General features: G+C 32.7%; 2 protein-coding genes across 3 annotated transcripts; both read left to right on the plus strand.

The window, feature by feature from the left end:
• Positions 1–630: 630 nt before the first annotated feature.
• On the plus strand, positions 631–13,795 carry LOC111706032 (kelch domain-containing protein 3-like). Of its 2 annotated transcripts, XM_023478785.1 has the most exons (16): positions 631–707; positions 1,423–1,453; positions 1,959–2,022; positions 2,266–2,360; positions 2,474–2,639; positions 3,677–3,773; positions 4,213–4,267; positions 4,435–4,566; positions 5,080–5,128; positions 5,892–5,979; positions 6,351–6,449; positions 6,620–6,737; positions 9,085–9,201; positions 10,664–10,799; positions 10,878–10,964; positions 11,366–13,795. In XM_023478785.1, exons 2-14 carry the CDS (start codon positions 1,430–1,432, stop codon positions 10,760–10,762), a joined length of 1,203 nt encoding a protein of 400 aa, XP_023334553.1. In that variant the 5' UTR covers positions 631–707; positions 1,423–1,429; the 3' UTR covers positions 10,763–10,799; positions 10,878–10,964; positions 11,366–13,795. The 2 variants fall into 2 exon arrangements, with proteins under 2 accessions (XP_023334553.1, XP_023334552.1); XM_023478784.1 differs by having other exon boundaries at positions 10,664–10,964.
• LOC111706031 (peptide-N(4)-(N-acetyl-beta-glucosaminyl)asparagine amidase-like) lies at positions 13,790–23,540 on the plus strand. The gene is made up of 14 exons (XM_023478783.1): positions 13,790–13,872; positions 15,722–15,793; positions 16,044–16,146; positions 16,676–16,749; positions 17,283–17,378; positions 17,635–17,695; positions 17,947–18,041; positions 18,460–18,507; positions 18,979–19,054; positions 19,947–20,029; positions 20,095–21,604; positions 22,678–22,761; positions 23,258–23,336; positions 23,407–23,540. The coding sequence occupies exons 2-14, from the start codon at positions 15,722–15,724 to the stop codon at positions 23,474–23,476; spliced, it is 2,451 nt and encodes an 816-aa protein (XP_023334551.1). The 5' UTR covers positions 13,790–13,872; the 3' UTR covers positions 23,477–23,540.
• The last annotated feature ends 1,830 nt before the right edge of the window (positions 23,541–25,370 follow it).

Genomic DNA, 25,370 nt, shown 5'->3' on the forward strand with positions numbered 1-25,370 from the left:
CCTACTATCTCCAATTTTATCTTCTCTGAACTTGTAATTTGATCCAGTTCATTCATAATCCATCTTAAGAGCAGAGCTTAGTTGTTTAGAACATCTTTTTCTATAAAAACACTTGCTAGGGAATCCAGTTTGCCTTGAAATAAATCTTCAAATAAAAGTCAATCCCCCTCCCCTCCAAACTAAGAATTATTAAAAAATCTAAGTGAATTTCCCCCAATCAAAATTTGAGATAAATTGGTCAAGGGGTTCATGAGTTATGATCGGACATACAACCAAATAGACAGACAAACAGAGATTACTACGTTATATAAATAGAAGGGTCAGTAACTTTAAAAATAGGGGAATCTGCTAAACCTATCTATGTCATTCGTAAAATAAAGGGTCATTTGAAATTACGTCTGCAGTTCCTTTCAGATTCACTCTATATAACATAGGCTAAAAAAATTCAAATTTATTTTTCAAAATCCAACTTTTTTTTTCAAAAATCGATTTTTTTTCAAAATTGAAAAATTTCCACGGGCTTGGGCACCTCAGCTAGTTCCAGATAAATTCACTAATTTAATACCAACTTTACCACCATCTAAAATCTGAATATACTGTTTATAAACAACTTTTTTTGAATTGATTTTGATTTTACAAAACCTAATAAAAACTTTTCAGAAATATATTTTTCTGCTGAAATGTATTAATCCAACACATTCTCATAGGTAAATATATTGGGATAGATTCTATTTCCTTATGTTCCTTGTACTTTTTATATCTGAATATATAATATTTCGTTAATTTTATGGAAATTTTTTAATAAAGTGTTATTTGGGGTGTTTTTTTAAACTGTTTTTTAACCCAGACCTGCTACATGATATTTGTTTTGTTCATTAATATTTTATTACAAAGCATAAGATATTACAAATAAGCAATCACAATTTACTATGCATTTTGGACCCGCCTAACCAGGGTTGGTTGTTATAAGTGGTGGTAAACTTCAATTTTTATAAAACTTAAATATTTTGGTGACTTTAACTTTCTTTAAATTGGTTATTTTGGGATATAATCTAGTGACAAGCTTGTAAACTAAATATTCTAGTTTCAACTAAATAATATTTATTGTTTTTTGGACAAAATGCTTCTTAGAGGGTAAAAGTAAAAAAATGGTTTAACAAATGCATTCATATGTGTACTGTGTAGTGAAGAAGCAAATTTAATTAATTTGAGCTGGATCACTGAACCACCTACCATCGGTTTAAATCTTGAATCCCCGATTCAAAGATAAAGATTCATGAAGGTTTGAATCTGCCATTCTGGATTGAAACGACTGTAGATAGTTCAGAGACCTCTCTAATTAACACCAAAGTTTTACAACAACAACTTTATATTGAAAAAAGTAAAATTGTTAAAGAAAATTTGTAACGATTTTTTTTACAGGCTCATCATGTGGTGGACTACACACATAGAGGTCAGAAAACGCATGAAGAAAAATGGATACTTATTGTATAGCAAGATTTAATAAATTGAATTTACTTATGATTTTCATACAAATATATAAAAAGTAACAAAAATCTTACAAAAATCTTACAAAAATCTTACAAAAATTAATTAGTTAATGAATAAATCAACTAAATAATGAATCAATTAACTAGTTAATGAATTAATCAACTATATAGTAAATTAACAAACTAGTTAATGAATTAATTAACTAGTTAATGAATTGATTAACTAGTTAATGAATTAATCAACTAGTAAATGATTTAATCAACTAGTTAATGAATTTATCAACTAGTCAATAAATTAATCAACTAGTTAATGATTTAATCAACTATATAATAAATTAACCAACTAGTTAATGAATTAATCAACTAGTTAATGAATTAATCAACTAGTTAATGAATTAATCAACTTGTTAATGAATTAATCAACTTTTTAAGGAATTAATTTATTAATTAATGGTTTGTTTAATTAAGGGGGGCCCGCGTAGAGTTAATCATGCAGCGGTTGCTGTCGGAGATAAAATATTCTCATTTGGAGGTAAAAAAATAGAAAAAAAGAAAACCGTTGATTTATAACACACAAAAATTTAAATGGCATTAGGATTAGTAGATGCTAAAGATTGGTTACTTTTTTAGATTTCCATATTTTTATAAATTTCAAAAATTAATTTGGGACAATCTATTTTTTGGGTTTTGAACTCAGAGTCCAACTGGTGCATTTCCCCAGATTTTTGTTTTGTTCATCTTTGAATATTTTAGAAAATGAAATTATGATATTTAGGATATTGTACAGGAGATAATTACAGGGATTGGAGACCCATCGATATATTTGTTCTGAACACATTAAACTTTAGATGGTCAGAGGTTCCAAAACCGGTAAATAGGACAGGACAGGACAGGACAGGACAGGACAGGACAGGACCAAAATGGAATAGACAGGACTTATTGACTTTATTTTTTTATTTTTATTGACATGTTTATTTTTCCAGGCTCCTGGAGAACAATTACTACAAAGAATTCCCTTTCAAAGATACGGACACACTGTCATAGCTTTCGGCGATTATATTTACCTTTTCGGCGGCCGGAATGACGAATCTGCCTGCAACGTTTTGTATCAGTTTGATACCAATACCTACCAGTGGAGTGCTCCAACTGGTAAATTCTTTTAATGTAAAATATAATGGTAAAAAAGGCTGAACCGATTCGGGCCAAATTTTTTTTGGCAACTCACAATCGCAAATCATTGTTTTTGAAAAAGCGCCAAAATATGAGAATAAATATAAATATAAATATATTTCAGAGTTACAGCTAAAAGCTAAAATTAGTAAATGTTGAATAACAAATGTGCATTTGCCAGAATTTGTGGCTTTCACAACCTTAGAGTATTGTCTCAGGAATTATAATGAACAGTAAACAAAATCCTTTAAAATTCTATCTAAGAAATGATGGTAAAGAATGCTCCATATCGATATATTTTTTTCAAAAAAAAAACAATACATATCTTTAATACTTATCTGTCTATTTTTTTATCTATTTATCTATTCATCTATTTATCTATTTATCTATTTATCCATTTATCTGTCTATCTATTTATCTATTTATCTATTCATCTATTCGTCTATTTATCTATCTATTAGTTAATCTATGTGTCAACCCGTCTGTCCATCCATTTATCGATCAATTAAAGCATCCAATTATAAATCTATCTATCTGTCTGTCTATCTATTAAACCATATATCTACATTCTACATCCATCTATCTATCTATCTATTTATCTGTTTATCTATTAAACCATATATCTACATCCATCCATCTATCTATCTATCTATCTATCTATCTGTCTATCTATTAAACCATATATCTACATCCATCCATCTATCTATCTATCTATCTGTCTATCTATTAAACCATATATCTACATCCATCCATCTATCTATCTATCTGTCTGTCTATCTATTAAACCATATATCTACATCCATCCATCCATCTATCTATCTGTCAATCTATTAAACCATATATCTACATCCATCCATCTATCTATCGGTCACTGACCCAAATATTTCCGATAAGGGGTATAGCGGGTTCATTAGTGGGGGAAGGGAATCATAATAGATAGATAGATCGATAGATCGATCGATTGATCAATTAACCCATTCATCTATCTATTTAACTATCTAACCCCTGGTATTTAGTCCATGGAGATATCCCGGCGGAAAGGGATGGGCACAGTGCCTGCGTGATCGGGAACTATATGTACGTCTTCGGGGGGTACGAGGAGATGATCGAGAGGTAGGGATTAATGGAATCATTATTGATTGATTGATCTTTACTAGTTATTGATAAATTGATTTTTACTCATTTGTTAATTGATTGATTGATCAATTGAAGTAGTGAAGTAAAAATTGAGTCAACAAATGATTAATATTTTTGTGAATTATTTATTGATTCATAGGATAAATGAGTGAATAATTAATTAAGTGAATGAATGATAAATTAATTTATTGAAGGATTAAATAATTAACTTAATGAGTGAGTAAATAAGTGAGTGAATGATTAATTCATAATTGTGTGAATTATTTCTTGATTAAGTAAATAATAAGTGATTGATTAATTGACAGAGTGAATGAATAATTGGCTGCTAATGTTGGTTTTTGAATAATTAATAAGCTTTTTTGTGATATTGATTGATTGATTGATTGATTGATTGATTGATTGATTGATTGATTAGGTACGGGCAGGATGTGTACAGACTGGATTTGAAAACATTTGCATGGAAGCTTTTGGTAAACAAACCTAAAAATCATTTTTACGCTTTCTAACAATTTAGATATTTTGGTAGTATTTCAAATTATTTAGATAAATTGGGGAGCAATTAAATTTTTTTAAAAGTTTTTCAGCATTTTTGAGTTTTTAAATTTAGATTTGTTTTACCATTCAAAATATTGTTTAGATGTGTCAAGGAGATCCGCCGGTTCAACGAGATTTTCACTCAGCGACGGCGATCGGCGGTAACATGTTCATTTTCGGCGGTAGATCAGATCTGACCGGGATAGGAATGGGCCCCGATTTCTATTCAAATAAAGTAAAAATTTAATGAACTATTTGTTATTTAAATGTAGAACATATTTTATTTATTTAAAGCTATCTATCTTATTTATCTATCTGTGTGCTATCTGTCTACATTTTTATCTACTTAGGTGTGCTATTTATTTATCTATCTATCTAGGTGTGTTATTTATTTATCTATCTATCTAGGTGTGCTATTTATTTATCTATCTATCTAGGTGTGCTATCTATTTATCTATCTATCTAGGTGTGCTATCTATATAAATATCTATCCAGGTGTGCTATCTACTTATAGATCTATCTAGGTATGCTATCTACTTATCTATCTATCTAGGTGTACTATCTATTTATCTATCTATCTAGGTGTGCTATCTATTTATCTATCTATCTAGATATGCTATCTATATAAATATATCTATCTAGGTGTGCAATGTATATAAATATATCTATCTAGGTGTGCTATCGATCTATTTATCCAGTGCTATCTATCTACCTGTATCTATCTATCTATCTGTATCTATCTATCTAGGTGTGCTATCTGGATACCCAGACGTTAACCTGGCATAACCCTGCACTAGGCAAACAATTGCAAAAATTAAATTTATTAATTATGATAAGAAAGAATGTTTTTCAAAAAGAAGGATAAACGGGAAATGATAAAAATCACGAAATTTCCATGAAACTTGAAAAGTAAACTGGGTTGAATGAGCTGAAAACTTTTAAATGATCAAAACTAATCTTATTTGAGAGAATAGACAAGTTTATCTCATATTGATCCAACCAGCGATTATCGGACAAATGAGAGATAAGCTTTTTTTCTCCTCACATTTAAAGTCCAGTCTTTAGTTTTTTATGTGTTACCTCTCTCCTGCTGGTTTAATTTAAATCGTCGATAACATTTGAATATTCTTATATATTCCCGGAGTAAAAACTTAAATACTTACATTTAAAAGTTTAATGCTGTGTTTATCGATTATCGAGTTCAATCGAACTAAACTTTAAATTTGACCTGCTTCAATCTCAATTCTTCTCAACATGCATGACCGGAGCAGGGATATTCATAACCCCGGTCATAGGGTACAATTACACTTCGGATATTGAACTAAGATTAAATAAATCTGCAGATAAACAACCGATCGTGACCCTTCATGTAAAGTTAGCAATGTCCGATTTACAACGGTACCCTAAACAGCTTTGTCTGATCAAATATAAATTAGATTTCCATGTGGTTCTTTGGTTTTAAGGATACCGTTCTATCTAGGGCATTGCTATCTTTGCATGGAGAGTTACTTGAAATTACGCTTACAGTCACTTTAGTTTTAAAATTTCGCCTGTTTGTAGAGCAAGGTTGTCATCCGCCGTGTGGTCGGCGGTCTCACAGTGCTCTCAACCTAGACGGTCGTCTTCTAATATTCGGTGGTTACAACGGGTAAATGACTTATGATTTTTGGTGAAAATCATCATCATTGAAACCAAAAAAAACACCAGAGACCCACCAGATTTTTATTCAGATTTTCCCAAACTTTCTTTTGAGACCTTAGACGGATATTTTATTCTTTTCATCATTTAAAGTTTATACAATTGTTATCCCTATTTTGCCAATCTGTTTATTTATTTATCTATATAAAGCTCTTTGCTCATATATAAATATATATTTGTATGTATGTGTATACGTATGTTTTTTTTTAAATTCGAATTTTTTTTTCAAAATTAGATTTTTTATTCAAAATTTAATTTTTTATTCCACTGGCAACGCCGGGCACTTCAGCTAGTTTTCTATATATCTTTCTATCTATCTAGGAGAACTAAGGAACACATGAATGATCTATGGATCCTGGATCAGGATTCCTGGAGATGGGATCAGATAATCCCCTTCGGAGCACCAGCACCTAACCCAAGGTTCGATGTTTGATCCAATATTAGGATTATAAAGAGATAATATTAAATGTTCTTTAATTAAAATATTATTGATTTAAATTGCAATACAAAATGGAAAACAAGGGTATTACGCTTACAGTCCTTTTAATAATTATTGATTTTTATGATGTGAAATTCAATTTATTATCTAGGCGACGCCAGGCTCTATGTCGAGTTGGGTCTAAAATTTACTTGTTTGGTGGAACCTCCCCCTACAATGGACCTCCTTTATTCTTCACCCCTGAACAACTATCCATGTTACCACAACAGGTCTAAAATATATATATTGTTCAATATATATATATTGATATATTGTATCCTTTGAATCAAAGTTTACTTTTATCTATCTATAAATTTGGCTTGTCTGTTTGTATCCAATAAACGTCAAAACGGCTGAACCGAACGGGCCCAAATTTTTTGTGGCACCTCGTGTTATCCCAGAGAAGGTTTATGAATGTTAAAAATTAAAAAAAATGTGTTTTAAAGGTTTTTAATTTTGTAAAAAAATTAAATTCTTGAAAATCCGCGAATTTTTTTTTAAAAATCCGCAAAATTTGTTTCTTCTTTGTTTTTAAATGTAAAAAAAGAACATGTTCACAATTTAAATAGATTTATATTTTCCATTAATTTTTGAGATTTTTTTTCAAAAAAATATCATGTCATTAAAAAAAATAGATGCTTAACTTTTGAAACTTTCTTTTTTTTAAAGATTAACTTGATCATTTTCTTTTTATAAAAGTTTTTTTTCGAACTGGTTTTTACTCAAAAAGAAGTTACTCCATTCCCCCAGACCGTCCTTCTCGTGTTAATGTACTCTCCCTTAGATTCATCTATGTAAATAATTAAGCTCAGGTCGCTCATATACATGTGTGTCCCAATAAACATGGGAATGCAATGACGACTTCTATATCGTCTTTGTTCCGAGCGGGATTATTTCGTAAATATAGTTTTGTTGTATCATAGTAAAAACATTTAACACCTAAACTGGTAGTCTCGGGATTTCCGAAATGTGGTCTACCATTTTTTTACCTCCAAAATTGACGGAGATATTAAAAAATTTGTTCAGATTCCATATTATACCACATTCTTATCGGATTTACTACGTAGCCAAATCCGGAATATTTCTTGTTATTGTCACCCATTTTGTGTAATAATTATGATATTCCACGAACTAAGTGACACTATCAAGAATTATTCACCGCGAACTTGATAGATAGATAGATCCACGAACTAAGTGACAATATCAAGAATTATTCACCGGGAACTTGATAGATAGATAGATCAATTTAAAATAAGAATTAACATATTAATTCTGGGAATGCGTTTAAATCCTCCAAGAATGTGGTATAATATTATTATGCGTAGGAAGCAAGTGTAAAAATCAAAATTATTCCACGGTTTTTCTTTCAATATTATAACAATAATTTTGATTATTACACTTTCTTCCTACGCATAATATATTATTATTGAAAATTTAAAAAACTGTTCAAATGTTTAATGTCTCCGCCAATTTTAAAGATACAAAGAAGGTAGACCACATTTTAGAAAACTGATTTTTGATGCATTTTTATATCATTATCAATTATCGGAAATCAACGACGATATTCAAGTCGTCTCTCAATTCCCATGTTTATTGGGACACCCTGGATAGCATACAGTGTTTATATATATATATATATATATATTCTTATATACATATATATATATATATATATAATATATATATATATGTTAGCTATAGCTGGCCAAACGGCTTGACCAAATTGGCTAAACGTTTTTGATTGAATCCATGAGTACCCTGGGGGTAACATAGGCAAAAAAATCTAAATTTTTTTTTTTAAAATTCGATAATTTAAAAAAATTTTGATAATAATAATTATTGGTGTGCACCGTGCATAGTACAGTACTTACATTGAACTACCTGCGTAGTTTTCGTTAGACAAACGTTTTGTTCTTTTAAGTAAATTAAACTTTATATATTCCAGCGAGCCACCTTAAAGGAAGAGAGCGGTAAGACTAGACATGGTAGTTCAGCTGAAAGTGCAGTATTGTAGAGAAAACTTTAGGATTCATTTGATATCAATAAGACATTTTTACGGTGTACAATTTTTAAAGAAGAGCGTAAATTCGTTTGTAATATTTTATTTTAATTCTTAAATAACATATATACAAAACATGTAAAAATTACTATTCTGCAAACTAATTGTATGTTTACAAACTGGTTGAGAAAAATAATGAACTTATATTATTGAAAATAAGTTATTAAAATCCATTTTAAAATCTCACATAAAATTTTAGAAACAGCAAAGGTAATGATGATAATTAAATAATTGAAAATGGATTTCATCGAATATTTCTTTAAAGAAATATGTTCCTAAATAGCAAATCAGTTTTTGAAATAACTAATTACACGTTTGTAAAAATTTGTAATAAACGTAAAAAAACAGATGAAATATTACACACGACTTTAGGCTCTTATTTAAAAATTGTACACCGTAAAAATGTCTCATTGGTTTTAAATGAATCCCCAAGTTTTTCTCTTCAATACTACACTTTCAGTATAAACACCATGTCTAGCCGGTCTCTCCCTTTAAGTGTATCTTATGTCTGATTAAAGGACGAGGATAACTCTACTAAATTAATGGATCACAATGACCTCTACGTTCTTGACCTCAGTCCCTCCCTCAAGACCTTGGCAATGCTGGAGGTTAAGAACAAGAATCTCAGCACAAAGGTAAATTGACCAATTCACTAAAGAACCCTTTAGACCGTTATCTGAGTCCGCGATTTAAAAAATTCGGGAAAATACGGCTCAGGACTTAGCTTTCGTTGGGCCTTATTTACGGCTTGAGCTTCCGGATATAAGCTGCATCTTATTTTCCACTGAGTTGAGTTCAAAAAACCGGTTTAATATTCTATTTGTCGGATTTTCATGGTAGGAATTGGTGCATTTCGGGTTCTTATTATAACAAGACTCAACAGTGAGTCAACATTAAGCCTTATTCTCTTCTGAAACCAACCAAAGTCGGTTTTATTTTCATTGGGCTTAACTCCTTAAGTCAAGCCGAAGATCTTGCAGCTGTCAATCACGTGACACAAGCTGTCGGCAGAGTTGGGTCTAAGATTGTGTCTTAAAGTCGGGTTTAAGGAATTACGGCTCGAGCCGAAGTTTTTAAACCTAGGGCTCTGGTATGCTTCTTTTTCTAGCTTGGAAAGTGTTGACGGTAGAAATCTACAACTCACGTTTTTTAGAAACCAAAATTGAAAATAATCAAATTTCAATAGAAGAAACGTGGATAAAATCATAAAATTTGATTTTATCAAAATTTCATCCGAAAAATCTAGTTTTTGTTGCAGATGACTCCGGAAAGATATTATGTTGTAATTTTGATATTCATATTTAGAATAATTCTGATGAAGTGGAAAGGTAGTTGAACTACTAATAACCGGATTTAATGAGTTGTAAGAAGTCGTTGAACTACTTACCGCCGGTTCGAATAGTGAATCACCGATTCACTCTCCAATACATTACCTAAACTCTCATGAATCTTAAACTTTGAATTGGCGATTCAGGATTTGAACCGGCGGTAAGTAGTTGCAACTCACTAAATCCGGTCCCTTGTGTCTTGTTCTTAAACTGAGAGAGAATTAATGCCAGTTTAGGATAATCTTCATTGAGGATGGGGAGGAAGGCCAGCCACAACAATTTCTAGTCCGAGCCACATTCTCTTCATTTTCTCGTCCGAACCACTTCTAAATCCTCGTCCTTCCAATATTATTTTTTTAAAGTGTCTAGTAAACGAAGGATGAGGTTTTCGTGGTGGTTCGGACGAGAAAATGACGAGAATGTGGCTCGGACGAGAAGTTGTTGTGGCTGGCCTTCCTCCCCTCATTGAGGTGAAGGTTGAAAGATATTCTAGACGATATTTATGGGATTCTCCATTATAGAGTGCCATGTCTGATCAACAACTGCAACCTTTAATCCTTTATCTGAGAAATGACGATATCGTCTTAAAAAGTTTAAGTTCTCACAAATTCCTCCATTGTCTCCGCAGCATGAATCCTCAAGTTGAGAATCAATTGCTAGAAACATCTCTTTCATCCTTAATCATGTAAAGGTTTAAAGGGTACGTTTGTGATTTGGACATTCACTTGAATATTTGTCTACAATACCTTTACTAAATGTTTGTATTCAGGGTCTGCCTGCCTCTATCCTACGGGAGATGTTCTATATGTCTGCCAGCAACAAGATTAGTAAACCATTGAAAACTGTCGAGAGTCTCAGCTCGGGATAGAAACCAGATTTCTAGATTGTAAAATCCGGAATACCAGATTTATCAGAATTCTAGTTTGTGAAGTCTGGAATACCAGATTTATCAGATTTCTAGTTTTTAAAATCCGGAATACCAGATTTATCAGAATTCTAGTTTGTGAAGTCTGGAATACCAGATTTATCAGAATTCCAGCTTTTGAAGTCCAGAATTCCATTTTTCTTAAGTCTGGAATATCAGTTTTGTGCAGTGCTTAGGATCCGGATCCGATTGATCCGCAAGATTTTGGCTTCCTGGATCCGGATCCAAGGGGTAAAATATCCACCAAAAACTGCAAAAAAAAACTTTTTTACTCCTAAAACCCAAATCTGAACTTTTGAAAAAAAAGAGAGGTTATAAAATTTCCTCATCTCTGAATGCTTCACCAAGTTTAAGATAAATTATGCGAAAAAAAATAAAACAAAATTTGAAAATTATTCTTTGTTAAAAAATCAGTAAATCTTAAAGAAATGACCTGGATCCGGATCCGGATTCATTTTTTTCCAGTGCGGATCCAGGATCCGGATCCGGATCCGCATCAAAATTAAATGGATTCTAAGCACTGGTTTTGGGAATCTGGAATTCAAGAACTACCAGTCCAGAATTCCAGTTTTGAAGTCTGGAATACCAGATTTATCAAAATTCCAGTTTTTGAAGTCCGGAATACCAGATTTACCAGTCCAGAGTTCAAGATTTACTTGTCCAGAATATCAGATTTTGTAGTTCGGAAAATAAATTTTTGGAGTTCGGAATATCAGATTTAGGAGACCATAATACCAGTTTTGGGAGTCGGGAATTTAAGATTTTCCTGTCCGGAATTCCAGTTTGTAACGTCTAGAATATTAATTTTGATGTCCGGAATATTTTATTTTGATGTCCGGAATATCTTATTTTGATGTCTGGAATATCTTATTTTTATGTCTGGAATATTTTATTTTGATGTCCGGAATATCTTATTTTAATGTCCGGAATATCTTATTTTAATGTCCGGAATATTTTATTTTGATGTCCGGAATATCTTATTTTGATGTCTGGAATATCTAAATTTGATTTCCAGAATATCTTATTTTAATGTCCGAAATATTTCATTTTGATGTCAGGAATATGTTATTTTGGTGTCCGGAATATCTTATTTTGATGTCCGGAATATCTTATTTTGATGTCCGGAATATCTTATTTTGATGTCCAGAACACCAGTATTGGAAGTAGGGAATTCAGATTTTTGAGTCGGGAATAAGAGTTTTTGGAATCAGGAAATAAATCTATTCAAAAACTACAATTTTATATTTTCTAAAAATATTCTTTCTTTCCAAACAAACAAACAAACAAACAAACAAGCGATCAACCATCATTTCAAACACTTAATTTAGCATTGATAAAGATATTCTATTGTTAAGGATTTTGGTCTTAAATTCCTCAAGACTATTTCAAGTTCAAAGCCTGAAAACCCAATTCAAATCAGAAATCCCAAACGAAATGTGTGAATCCAATCAAAATTTGAAATCCAATCAAAATTTGAAATTCCTAAAACAAACCTAAAATCTGAAATTTCAGTTTATATCAACACCAAACATGAAATTACAATCCAAACCAATTACGGAAATTATTCTACATCTAGGATGCATTTGATTTTTTTTTTTCTAATCAAATAACTTAACTGTCATCAATACAGACAAAAACTATTCCAAAGATTTTTTTTACAAAAAAAAACACGAAATTTCAAAATTAATCTATGTTAGATCTGAAATTTTGTTACCGAAATTAAAGATGTGAAAAGTACATTTGTTCGTTCTTTATTGATACAAACATTTTCTGGATCTTTCTAGCAAACTGTTTTATCCTAAATAGGGGATGGGGGGGGGGACATGACAACACACTGAGATTATGTGGCAATTTTAAGAACAATTTCTTTATCGAGCTGAAAAGCAACTAAAACTTTTTTAATGTTAGAATAATTATAAAATATTTAGATATGTATGGAGGGTACATTTTTTACTAAAATTGTGAAGAAGTTGATACTAAGTCAGGGGCGTATAGAGATTTTTTCTTCGGGGGTGGAAAGAAGCGCTAAAAGAAGCTTCCCCCCTCCTATGCTTTTTTCTCTTTAGTTTCAAGTATGGTGGCCCCCCCCTGTATACGCCCCTGTTCATTAATTTCAGCCACTTTTAGAAGTTATTTTTATTTGGTTTAGCTGAAATTATTAATATAACATCCCCACTTAAATCACTTTAAGTGTGAAATATTGTTAAATTGTATATATTTATATCATTATTTCATTTAATGTAATCATTTATTCATTCGTTATTATTTAATGTTATTCATTGTAATAATATGTACATTTATTCATACATTTATTCTATTGTGTATTCATTAAACATTTATTCATTCTTATTATTGATTTTTTTGTAATTTGGAAAACTGACGTGAAAAAACATCAACTTCAAGTAAATCTTGCTGCTCTATGGTATTCCTGGGCCAGAATTATCTATAATGTTAAAAAAAACTGGCTCTGTCACAAATCCGCGAAATTTTCGATCAACCTGATTTTTTTATTGACAAAATATCGATGATGCTGGTTATCAGGAACTATCAGGAACATGATTGCGCGATGAACAGGCTTGGCTGAGTTACTAATTTCGAAAATAGAGATATCATGCGAATTTTCAGATTGGGTAACAGTCCCTTTTTGGGTTGCTATTAGCTTTATTAAACCGAATTCCCCCCCCCCTCTCTGTTAAATAAAAACAGCAAATGGTGATTTGACTTAGATGGGTTCGATACCGGTTTATATCTAAAAGTATTACCAAAATAAATCATTTCTCGAAGGGGGGGGGGGTTAATTTTTGAATTTTAATTTTTAAAAGTATTGATGTGCCGTGTGCTTATTTAAAATATGCATTATGAAATATATATTTATATTATATTTTGTATTTAAACATCCTTTTTTAATTCTCTCGGTGAGTGGTCGTCTTTCGCTTAAACCAATTTATAATTATACCAATAAATTAACTTATTTCAGAGAAAGAAATATGTCTGCTTGGAATTATTTACTGTGATTCAAGGCATCGTGTTTCTAGTGGAATTCACAATTCAAGGTAATACGGTAATTAAGAGACTTTACAGTTTGCACGTAATTTTAACTTTAGAATAAATCCAGTTACAAAAAAAAGATTGACAACGGTAGCCTTTAAGCTTTTTAAATATTCATTTTTTTAAACCTTAAAGTAGATTAATTTTAATTGTTTAGAACTTAAGAAGGAAAATGTCGGAAATTGTAAGAATTTAACACTTTTAAAACATTTAGGAATTATCAGAATTAAACACTTTTTTAACTGAAAAGTTGATGTTAGGTTCCTGAGTGCAGTGCAGTGCAGTGCAGTGCAGTGCAGTGCAGTGCAGTGCAGAGCAGATTAAATGTTTAAATGTCACCGTTGCGTAAATCAGACATGTCCTCATAGATCAAACTCAACTAAGCTTTCGGTGTGTACTGCAGGGACTTGCAGTACACTGAGCAAAGAAATAGTTGGTTTAAGTGGAGAGTGAAATGTAGGGTCACTTGAAATGACGCCTACGTTTAATATTTTTAAAGAGGCTGTTAGCTTAATTTCAAGTGACCCTTCATGCAAAGATGGCAATTTCTGGTGTACAACGGTACCCTTGAAGCCTTTATCTGATCAATAGTATGGAAGATTTTGTCGGTTTTCAAGGTTTTAAAAATGTTTAATGTTGATCATTCCTATGTTTGTTTTCCTGAATTAGAAATGCGCAAGTCACTTTTGTAGCGAAACCACAGTTAGAAATAACAGTTTTCTAAATTATAAATATTGATATCTATTCATACTTAATCAGACTAAGGTTTTAAGGGTACCGTTGTTAATCTGACATTGTCATCTTTGCATGGAGGGTCACTTAAATACACGCTTACAGTACCTTTAAGGACTAAAAAAATCCATTTATAATTTCTTAAACAGTTAGTAATTATTGTCCAATTTTTCCAAAACAATGTTGTCTTTTAAAGTGTGTCCCATATAACATTATGGTTAAAACGACATTTGAAATGATTAATTGAAAGGGCTGCATGCAATTATTACTCAGATTTTGTAAGAAACGGCTTTTGTTAAGTACTGTAAGAGTAATTTCAAGTGACCCTCCATGTAATGATGGTAATTTTCAATTCACATCAGTACCCTTGAAAGCTTTGTCTGATCAATTATCAGTTTTCAAAATTATAAACATTGGTATCAAATTCATACTTGATCAGACAAAGCCTTGAAGGTTGCCGTTGTGAATCTGGCATCGTCATCTTTGCATGGAGGATCACTTGAAATTACGCAGCTTGCAGTCCCTTTAATCTGAGGGATATCTATCCTATACGCAAGTGCAATAAGTGTTTAGGTTTAGTAGCAAACACATATATATTTCGACGCTTTACCTTTAGATAAGTGATTATGCAGTGTTTGCATTCTGCAGGGGTTTTATGGGGGGCTGTGGGGGTTGAGCCCCCCTCCGCCTGGAAAGTTAAAAAAGGTTAAGTCCTCTCAGTTCCACCCTAGATCAATTCCTGTGTAATAAAAGAAACATGATGAACATAAGTCGGAATTAATGAAGAAAGTAAAAATCCAAATTTGAATGTCAATTAAAATATTATTTCATAGCTTGGGAACCCAGCGTTGCCCAGGTTACTCATAGTTACTCCCGCCATTTACCCGCACTTGGTCACAAATTACGATTTTAGCTATTATTACTTAACTTAGAATTTCAAAACCAAGCCAGGAACATTACCATGGCTCACCCGAGTTTGCCAATCAAAATTTGAGGCAATCGGTCTAGGGGTTTCTGAGTTTTGATCAGACAAACAAACAGACAGACACCTAGACAGAAATTACAACTTCATATATATATAATTAAATTAATATTTGAAAAAATCTAAATTTTTACTTTTAGATGGATTTGTTGTCGAGTGCCGTTATCGTCGACAAAAATGGAAGAAGATGTGATATTAAAGATATTCTGAAGGTAATGAAATTGAAATAGCAACGGGTTGTGGGGGAGGAGACAACCCCCCCCCCCCCCGGGGTTATCACTAAAGCTTTTAAAATCGAAATTTCTAAAGCAAAAAAAAACGAGTTTAGTGGTTTAATTTTCCAGATGAAATTACAAATTTAGCCTTTCTTTTAGAATAAGATTTAACGGGCATTGTTTCGAATGGTATTTGCTATTTTTCTTAAGGGTTCCTTTAAGTCTTTATATATATCTCTTATCGCAGGATAAGGTAGGTGTGGCCCTTTATTTCTCCGCCCATTGGTGTCCCCCATGCCGTGCCTTTACACCACGCTTAGCTCAAGCATACAGAGACTCTAGGATACAAGGTATGTAAATTAAAGGGACTGTTCGCGTAATTCCAAGTGACTATGCTAAGACGGTACCCTTAGAACCTGTTCCTAATCAATAATGTGGAAGATATTGTCGTTTTTCTAGGGTCAACAACGTTGAATTCTGATAATTCCTTTATGTTTTCCACCAAAATTGCGCGAGTCACTTTTCTTTAGAAACCACAATGGAAAATAATCAGGTTTCAAGTTTATAAACATTGATATCTATTTCAACTTAATCAGACAAATCTTCCAAGGGTACCGTCGTGACTCGGACATTGCCTTCTTTGATTTTGGTCCAACCAACAATTATAAGAATATAAAGCCTAAAAATAAACCAGAACGGAATTTCATAAATTGAAGAGAGGTCGCTGAACCATCTATCGCGCGCTCAATCACCAATTCAAAGTTATAGATTATTGAGGATTTAAATCTGTGATGTAAGATTTGAACCGGCTGTAAGTAGTTCAACGGTCTCTCCAATTCATTAAATTCAATCCCTGATCTGACCCCATTTACATTTCAGGGCCAGGGAAGGGAATAGAAGTTATTTTTGTGTCCTCCGACCGATCTGAGACAGAATTCTACAGCTACATGAAGGTGGGTCAATCTTGAGAAATGTTCAAAAATTCTCTTTTTTTGTGATATCTGAATATCTTTAACTCGGACAATTTTTTTGTTTCTATTGCTGGTTCAAATATCGGCCCATAAATTTTTACGCGAAGTGAAATATTATCGATTAGAAAAGAGTCAACCGATGGTGGAAGGGTATGGACACTTTTATTTAAAAACCGTTTATTCCATGCCTGTCAATGTTAGCCTTAAGCTGGTCCGGTAGTCCGTGTTCATTCTTTCCGAATTATTTTGTTCAAAAAAATGTATCAAATGGATCGTTAACGGTAATATGGTTGTTTATGAAGACAAATTTGAACTANTTTTTATCTTTTTTCTTTTTTAGGATATAATGATATTGCAAAGTTTAACAAATGTTTAACGTTTAAAGTTTAACATAGTAAGGTTTTGAAATCTTGAAATTTTTAATACATTTTTTTAAATGGATCCCAAACGATTAGTAACACTTAATTTTTGATTTAAATTAACTCTGTTGTTTTACCTATTCTAAAAATCTTCAGGAGGCACATGGCGACTGGTTTGGTCTAGTTCCAGGTCAGGCCGCGTCACAGCTAATTTCGGCGCAGTTTTCTATACGCGGCATTCCTGCACTTAAGGTGATTTCTTGATTAATCACAAAAGCATCTCATTAAAAAATTGAAGCATATACAAAATATTTCCCAAAAGAAACATCAAGAATTTATCACTCAAGCATGCGTTTTATCAATGATTCCGCGGATGAAATGCACATTGCATATTGCGCGGATCTTTAGTTCTTATTTCAAATGTTTTATAAGTGCTTTAAAAAAAGAATGTTGCCTATTTTTGATCAGAAATATTTGTCAACAAACTTAATAAATTTTGTTGTGTCAGGTTATTGGACTGGATGGTAGTTTGATATCTGAAGATGGGAGACAAGAAGTTATGAGCTTAGGTTACTTGATAATAATAATGAATTAATAAAAAAAATGATAATTAAAGTTAAGATCGCCAAAGTTGGTGAAATTGATTAAATTGATCTAATTAAGCTATTAAAACAGTTTACAAATCAGCGTGAAATATCAGTTGTATTTGCCAAGTTTTTTTTCATTAATTTGCAAATCACCAAAACATTGCTTTGCTGAAAGGGGGGGGGCTGTTATTAGATTTCAGCTTTGATTTCCTAAATATATTTAATTTGTTAAGGAAGCAGATCTTTCCAGCAATGGGAATCATTAGCACCAGCTCCAATAGATGTCTCAGTTGTTAATCTGCTATTGGATAATGAACCTACTGTCAAGGTATTCAAAATTATTGTTTTGACAAGAAAAAATAACTTTAGGGAAGTGAAGACTTAATTTTTAGTGACCTTTTATTGAAAGATTTACAAAGTATTTCAGTTTTATTAATACCAACATTCTTTTAAGAACTTGTGAGGATATAAAAATATTTATTTCCAAACATGAAATTTTCTATCTGCAAGAGAAAAACCTTTTTTGCCAATTAGGAAAATTTTCATGTTGTCAATTCTGTTCCTTGTCTCTGCTGTAGAAATCTAAAAGTAGGTTTTATTGTGAAACCCTCATTATAAATTTTCCATTGGCAGATAGAAAAGCAAGGATATCTCCGTCATGTTTTCACAGAAAATAGTGATAAGGGTATCATTGAGAATTAAAGGGTCACTTAGTAAACAGTCATTTTAATAGCTTTTGTTTTTAGAATGAGGCCTGTGATATATTGATCCGATTGTTTTCCAATATCATTAAGGAATCAGATACAGATTTTATCACTTTTTACAAAATCAAAATTATTTTTGAAAAAAAACCGTTATGTTTTTTAAAGCTTTTGGTTCAGATTTGACCACAATCTGCGCTATTATAAAAGTACAAAAGAGTTTGATAAATAACATTTTTTTCACAACACTTTTATTTAGACCAGAAGAAATTGAGCGATTAAATTCCATAATGAGGACTTTATATATATATATAACTTCCTGACATAGTTGGGGCAAATGATTATTTTTTCTGGAAATTATAAACCCAAGGCAATAACTGCTCAGAAGCCGAATCTTAAGAATTTAAGCCGCGTGGCAGAACCGCATAAAACCCGTTTCAATTGAGCACCGGCTCAAATCTTGAAATACTGAACACAATTTCAAAAATTTAAGCTAAAATTCTTTAAATTCGGCCTCTGTTCTAAAAACTTCTCTGGTGACCTCTTTATCTGTCCTTGTTCAAGGATCCTGGAAATATAAAATATCGTCAAGTTAAATTAACAAACCCAAAGATAGAGTCCAAGTTGCTTCCTGCTGCAGGTAAGGTTTGGATTACCATGACATCTTTTCTCCTTTTTTAAAATGAATTTTTTAAATATTCTATGATAAAGTGAAATAATTCTTCTTGTCATACTTCAAAATGACATTTTGATATATTATTTAAAAAAATACTTTTATCAATCTGTCCTGATAGTTTTAATTGATCATGTGACAGCTTTATATTCAAGTACTTGATTGGGTACCCAGCTCTGCCTGAAATATAAATTTCCCACCTTGCTAAACTCACATTTCTACAACTCCCTTTGCCTCACAATCACCACCCTCCCTCAAGATATTCTTTAAGTAGGCTGGGACCGAATTTAATGAATTTGAACTAGGTGACTGAACTGCCTATTGACGATTCCAATACTTAACTGTATTTCATCCATAGGACGTGGGCATATCTTGAATCATGGATTCAAGATACGTAGTCAAAGAGAATAGATAAATATAGAGTGGAATTAAGTTGAAAAAAGTGCCAACCCGCCATTTTGTTGTACTGTTTCCATATATACTGCAGGTGTGTTTCACACATTTGTGCTATATAATTATAATTATATAGCGTCGTCCCCCGTCTATAACCGACCTGCTACGACCTTCCACGACCAACTGTCAATTATATAATTAATAATTAAATAATTATACAGGGTGAGTCAAAAAAAGTGTGATTTGCGGCNTGTCCTCTTCCTTTTCAGACTCAAAGGGAACAACTTCATACAGAGGGATAGTCTTATTTCCCTTCTATTCTTATCTCTGTTCTTTGTATGTAGCTGAACCTTCAGACTCGGCTCAAAATCGTTAAATCGGGTTTTTGCATGGTTTAATGTTGATATTACTTGTCAAATGTTATTTGTAAAGAACTGATGAATCATTTTCATTTTAACATTATCAGGGGCGTTTGAAGTTCTGTTCTCAGCGGGGTTTGAAGAAGATGATGATAAGCTACTTCTCCCCCTTGCCATCCCTACCAGCAAGGTACATAACTAATTTTACTGGTTATATAGGTTTTTACTCCGTTATAGTATATTGTATTTTTATAGATTGAGAAATTTCATGATGCAATAATGAAGATTAAAGATGCAAGTCAAGGTAGCTTATCTAGCTCGGGATCTAAACCTGGGGCATCTGGAGGATCTGGGAGTGAGACTAGTGGATCAGGTGGTTCTGGAGCACCAACTCAAGGAAGTTCTAGTTTACCAGGGGGTTCTGCAAGTTCTAGCGGGCCTGCAGGAGGTTTAAGTAGCCTTATGGAATCAGGAGGGTCCTCCAGCAACATCCAAGGAAGCTCTAGACTTCTAATGCCAGATGTTCTGGCAAGAGAAAAAGATTTTCATCGTAAACTTGTTTCTGGTTATCAGCACATGCTGACTTATGAAGACCCTATAGCCCAGGCCGCTGCCTTATCTGTCATGCCAGTCGAAAGATTTGAAAGTGCTGCCAAAGAAAAATTAGAAAGAGCTAAGACCTTGGATCCCAGATTATCAGATCTCCTGTACTCGGATTTTAAGTTGATAGAGTTTAAAGAATGGTTTAAAACAGAGTTTTTCAAGTGGGTAGACGCTCCTAAATGTAGCACTTGTAATGGGGACACTGAGAACAAAGGAATGCTAGTTCCCACAATTGAGGAGCAGGCAGATGGTGCTGGTAGGGTTGAGGGTTATGTGTGTAAAAGCTGTGGGGCTGAAACAAGATTTCCGAGGTACCATTCCAAGCCGGCCAAACTGCTTGAGACTCGGCGGGGCAGGTGTGGAGAATGGGCCAACTGTTTTGTATTATGTTGCAGAGCACTTGGTTTTGATACCAGGCATATCCTAGACTGGACTGATCATGTTTGGAGTGAGGTGTGGAGCCCTGCAGAAGACCGGTGGCTCCATGTAGACCCTGGTGAAGCTGTGGATAAACCTCTAGTCTATGAAGCGGGCTGGGGGAAGAAGTTGACTTATGTAATAGCAAGCTCTAAGGATGAAGTCCAAGATGTAACATGGAGATATTCTAAGGATCATGCTGCCACAAAGCAGCGTAGGAATATAGTCAGACCCAAATGGTTAATACGGTCCCTGTTGCAGCTTACAGAGAAGGCTCAAGAGACTTACACATCAGAAAGGAAGGCTAAGTTGGCCCAACGGCGACTAGCTGACTGTTTGGAGATGTTAATGCCTAGAAAGGCAGGGGAAGGTGAAAAGGTTGGTCGACAGACCGGATCCTTAGCCTGGAGATTAGCTAGAGGCGAGCTTGGTGAACCTTCTTCCACCTCTTTTACATTCACCCCCTCTGCACAAGATGTAGAGAAAACAGAATTCTGTCTTGAGCTCTTCATGAACAAGAATTACTATTTGCTAGGAGATGGTACTAGGATCGAAGGCTGGAGGTCTGGTATACTGGAAGCAGAGAATGTCACCAGAATAGTAGAATCAGACTGGAACATGGTTTATCTCTCAAGACAAGAAGGGAATCTAGGGAAAGGTTCTGTAACATGGAAGGTGAAGCTTCCTCCTGGGTATACTTCTGGTCATGTTGAGTTACTGGTCAACTCAACTGTCTTTAAAACAGGTAGGAAAGATTCTCAAGCAATTTTCAAGATCATACGAATTTCTGGTTTTAAAAGCAGTGATTCAGGCGCGCAACTAGACATTCAGCTAAATGAAAATTAGCTATTTTTGGAACTATATATGGAGTATGGAGTATGAACCCCTATTAAGGATTTCTTGGGCAAGCTTTCTCATGGAGTGCATGCCCCCTCTCAATCAGGCTGGGGGGGGGGCCTGGCCCCCCTAGTTTCGCGCCTGAGCAGTATGCGCAATAATAGCGCAAAACTTGATATGTAGCTGACTAACTTGTATCTACAAATTTGAAATTCATCTCAATGCATGCCATATCAAAAAATTATATTGGCAGGACAACAGGTTTTTTAATTTCTCCGTTGTTATGGATATCAGAAAAATAATACAAATTTTCCGCATCATTGCGCTAAAACTTACTGCAGTAGTAGTGCATTTTCGGAAATACTAGTTTTTTATAATTAACATAAAAACATATTTGGTATATTATTAAAGGAAATTTTTAGCAAACTACATTTTTCATATTGTATTATTTATGCAATAAACTTTCCTGAAAAAGGAATAAAAAGTTTTTGCGCATGAAACCCTACCTGAAAGTCATTTACACATTCTAGTTTGAACATTACCCAATTGAGAAAAATAATGTTCCAAAAAATGTTCTGAAAATTGTAGATTCGGCCCCTTCAAGCCAAATTTAAATACAGTTTAAACTTTTTGTGGCAAATTGTAGCTTGTTTTTTTTGTATCAGTATATGAAATCTAAACAGGTTTTGCAGAAAGAAAGTAAAAATTTGGATTAAGATCATCCTAACATTTTTAATAAGCATCCTATCAAAATTCCGTTCATAGTGTTTCGGGAAACAGTCTCGAAATACCCTGTCAAAACTAAAAAATCCCAAAATACTTATTTTTAATTGAAAGTAGACTTCCTATTGTTGCAGAAATGATAAAGTTCTAGGATTTTTTTTTATTTTAGCTTTAATACGCGCTTTATATTAGATTAACAACAACAAGTCAATTTTATAAATGCTTAAATTAGAAATGCTGTATTTGTAAATTGTTGAGGTCGAGTAATCTGGCAACTCTGCGGGGAGAGTTCGTGTTTGCTACCACAGCCAGGGGTCAACCTTCAGACGGATCAGCTTACAGGTAGGAAAGTCAGGGATGGGAACTGCTTTCTGAAATTCCTACGGGCCCGCCCTATCCCCAAACTTTACATATTTCCATATTTCTTTTTAAGTAAACTTTTTCAACAAGTTTCCGAACCCCAGCATTAATTGGTCATAATCATTTTTATTCTACACTTCTTACTTCAATTAATTCTCACTTTGAATAGTTACTTTTACTAAAGTAAATCAACAAAGTGCACTTTATAATGTTAATTTAAGTTAAAGGGACCGTAAGCGTAATTTCAAGTGACCCTCCATGCAAAGATGACAATGCCCGATTCACAACAATACCCTTAAAGCTTTGTCTGATCATCTTATTAGGAAGCTACAAGCAATCCCTAACATGATCATGATTTGATTTGTTATGATCTCAATATTTTTAATTTCGAAATCTGATTATTTTTGATATAACTATTAGGAACCAAACACCTTTAAAATCTAGTAAAACAAATATATCGACCTTCCTTTCTACCTAGGTAGCAATGAGTTGAAGTTGACCGCATTAATGTCTGGGGGAGAGGGGGATCTTGCCTGGCAGCATACGCAACTTTTTAGGTGAATTTGTCTTCATTATTTGGCAAAAAAATGTTAATTTGGCAAATTTTTTATTTTTATTTCTGTTTAGGTGTAGCAGTACAGGGGAGGGAGATGCAAACCCTAATCTTAGACTTGTTGTTAAACTTAAACCGGTTTAATGTAAATATTGTAAAACCGGTTTAATATAAATATTATAAAACCGGTTTAATGTAAACATTATAAAACCGGTTTAATATGAATATTAAAGGTTTGGAGGCGCAATTTTAAGTGACTCTCCATGCAAAGATTCTCAACGGTATGCTTAAAGGGACAGACCGGCTATGTAAGGTAGTTGAACTAAGTATGCAGTGTTGTGGACAAATTCTTTAGGATTCATTTGAGACATAAAAAACTTTTTAAATATCTGAAAATCCTAGGTTTGAGCGCAAAGTCGACGGTCAAAATCATACTTTTGGGTGGATACGTTTTCAGAATTGTTTTTTTTTTAAATTAATAAATAACGACGACAAAAAATGTAAACAATATTCTTTAGTAAACTAGTAAGTTGTTTAGGAACAGATTGAGAAAATAAAAATTAATCTTATCAACGAAAATAAGTATTCTTATTCAATTATTAGTTTCTATAATCTCTCATTATTCACAAAGATTTTCTGGAATTTTTATTGAAAAGACGACATTTGAAGAATTCATAGAAAATAAGAAATTCAATATAATGATATAAACGAAATAATTGATTCTATAGCATTGATTTAATGACAAATTTCTTTTGAGAAATATGTTCCTAAACATCTAATTAGTTTAACAATGTAATTCTTACTTTATTTTACGTTGTCGTTATTTAATAATTTAAAATCCGATTCTGAAAACGTACCCACCCAAATTATGATTTACTCAGTAGTTATACATCGTGGAAACGTTTTATATGTCTCAAATGAATCCTAAAGATTTTGTCCACAACACTGCATACTGAGTTTAACTACCTTACACAGCCGGTCTGTCCCTTTAAATGTTTTGTCTGATCAAGTATAAATCAGATCTTGTTTTTACTGTTAATTTAGATTTGTGGTTTCTCTGCTGAATTAACTTGCGCATTTCTTGCTTATAAGAAACACTGTGGCTATTATCAGAATTAAGAGCTTTTCTAGTCAGATAAACGACGATATCTTTCTCATTTTGGATCAGATGAAGGTTTCAAGGATACCGTTGTAAATCAGACATTGCAATCTTTGCCTGGAGGATCCCTTGAAATTTCCACAGTACCTTTATCTGAAAACTAAATATTTGATGAATTTAGAAAAAAAACTGGTGTAACATAAATATTATTAAACCAGTTTAAATTAAAGGGAGTGTATAACAAAAATTAAATTTAAAATAGCTTTCTGTGATTTAATTAAATGTATTTGTAATCTTGTAATGTGTTTTAAAAAGGCTTTATTTAAAGGGACTGTTTGAGCAATTAAAATTGATAGAGGGGCATATCCGATTCCTGAAGGTACCTAACAACAGCTTTGTCTGATCAAGTATGAATTATATATCAATGTTTTGTTTATTGAAAACTGATTATTTTTAACTGTGGTTTCACTTTAGAAGTGACTTGCTATATGCTCATTTCTTGCTCCAAAAACAAAAATGAAATTATCATAATTAAACACAGTTGTAAATCTGACATGCCTCTCTTTAAAGGAGGGTTACTTACAATTACAACGACACAGTCCCTTTAGGAGTTCTTTCCTTAATTTCTGAAAAAAGATTTGATTAAAAATTAAAAAAATTTTGATGTGGGTAAAATGCACGTTTTGTTTTGTTTGATCTAATAATTAGGTAAATCAAATGCTTAAAATAATTTTTTAGCGTGGAGAACATAAAATAAAACATAAAAATTAATCGGAATAACACATTAAACCACACTTATTTCATTGCAAACTTGAGAACTAGATTAAATAGTCGAAAGTTATCACCTTTTTTAGAAGTTTTAGGTAATTTAAGCTGAAGAAGGATGGGTCAATCTGCCGCAACAACCCAGAGATGATTTCAAGGATGTACACTGTACAG

The sequence above is a fragment of the Eurytemora carolleeae genome, unplaced genomic scaffold, assembly GCF_000591075.1.
Source record: "Eurytemora carolleeae unplaced genomic scaffold, Eaff_2.0 scaffold683, whole genome shotgun sequence".
NCBI classification, from domain to species: Eukaryota; Metazoa; Arthropoda; class Copepoda; order Calanoida; family Temoridae; genus Eurytemora; species Eurytemora carolleeae.

What these genes read in the sequence shown, in the direction of transcription:
- LOC111706031 (XM_023478783.1), top strand. Translation starts at nt 15,722, where the DNA reads ATGGATTTGTTGTCGAGTGCCGTTATCGTCGACAAAAATGGAAGAAGA. An exon ending in GCGGCATTCCTGCACTTAAG is followed by an intron (nt 17,379 to 17,634) that starts GTGATTTCTTGA and finishes TTGTTGTGTCAG; the next exon opens with GTTATTGGACTGGATGGTAG. An exon ending in CAGCATACGCAACTTTTTAG is followed by an intron (nt 23,337 to 23,406) that starts GTGAATTTGTCT and finishes ATTTCTGTTTAG; the next exon opens with GTGTAGCAGTACAGGGGAGG.
- LOC111706032 (XM_023478784.1), top strand. Translation starts at nt 1,430, where the DNA reads ATGTGGTGGACTACACACATAGAG. An exon ending in GGTGGACTACACACATAGAG is followed by an intron (nt 1,454 to 1,958) that starts GTCAGAAAACGC and finishes TGTTTAATTAAG; the next exon opens with GGGGGCCCGCGTAGAGTTAA. An exon ending in ATATTCGGTGGTTACAACGG is followed by an intron (nt 5,980 to 6,350) that starts GTAAATGACTTA and finishes CTATCTATCTAG; the next exon opens with GAGAACTAAGGAACACATGA.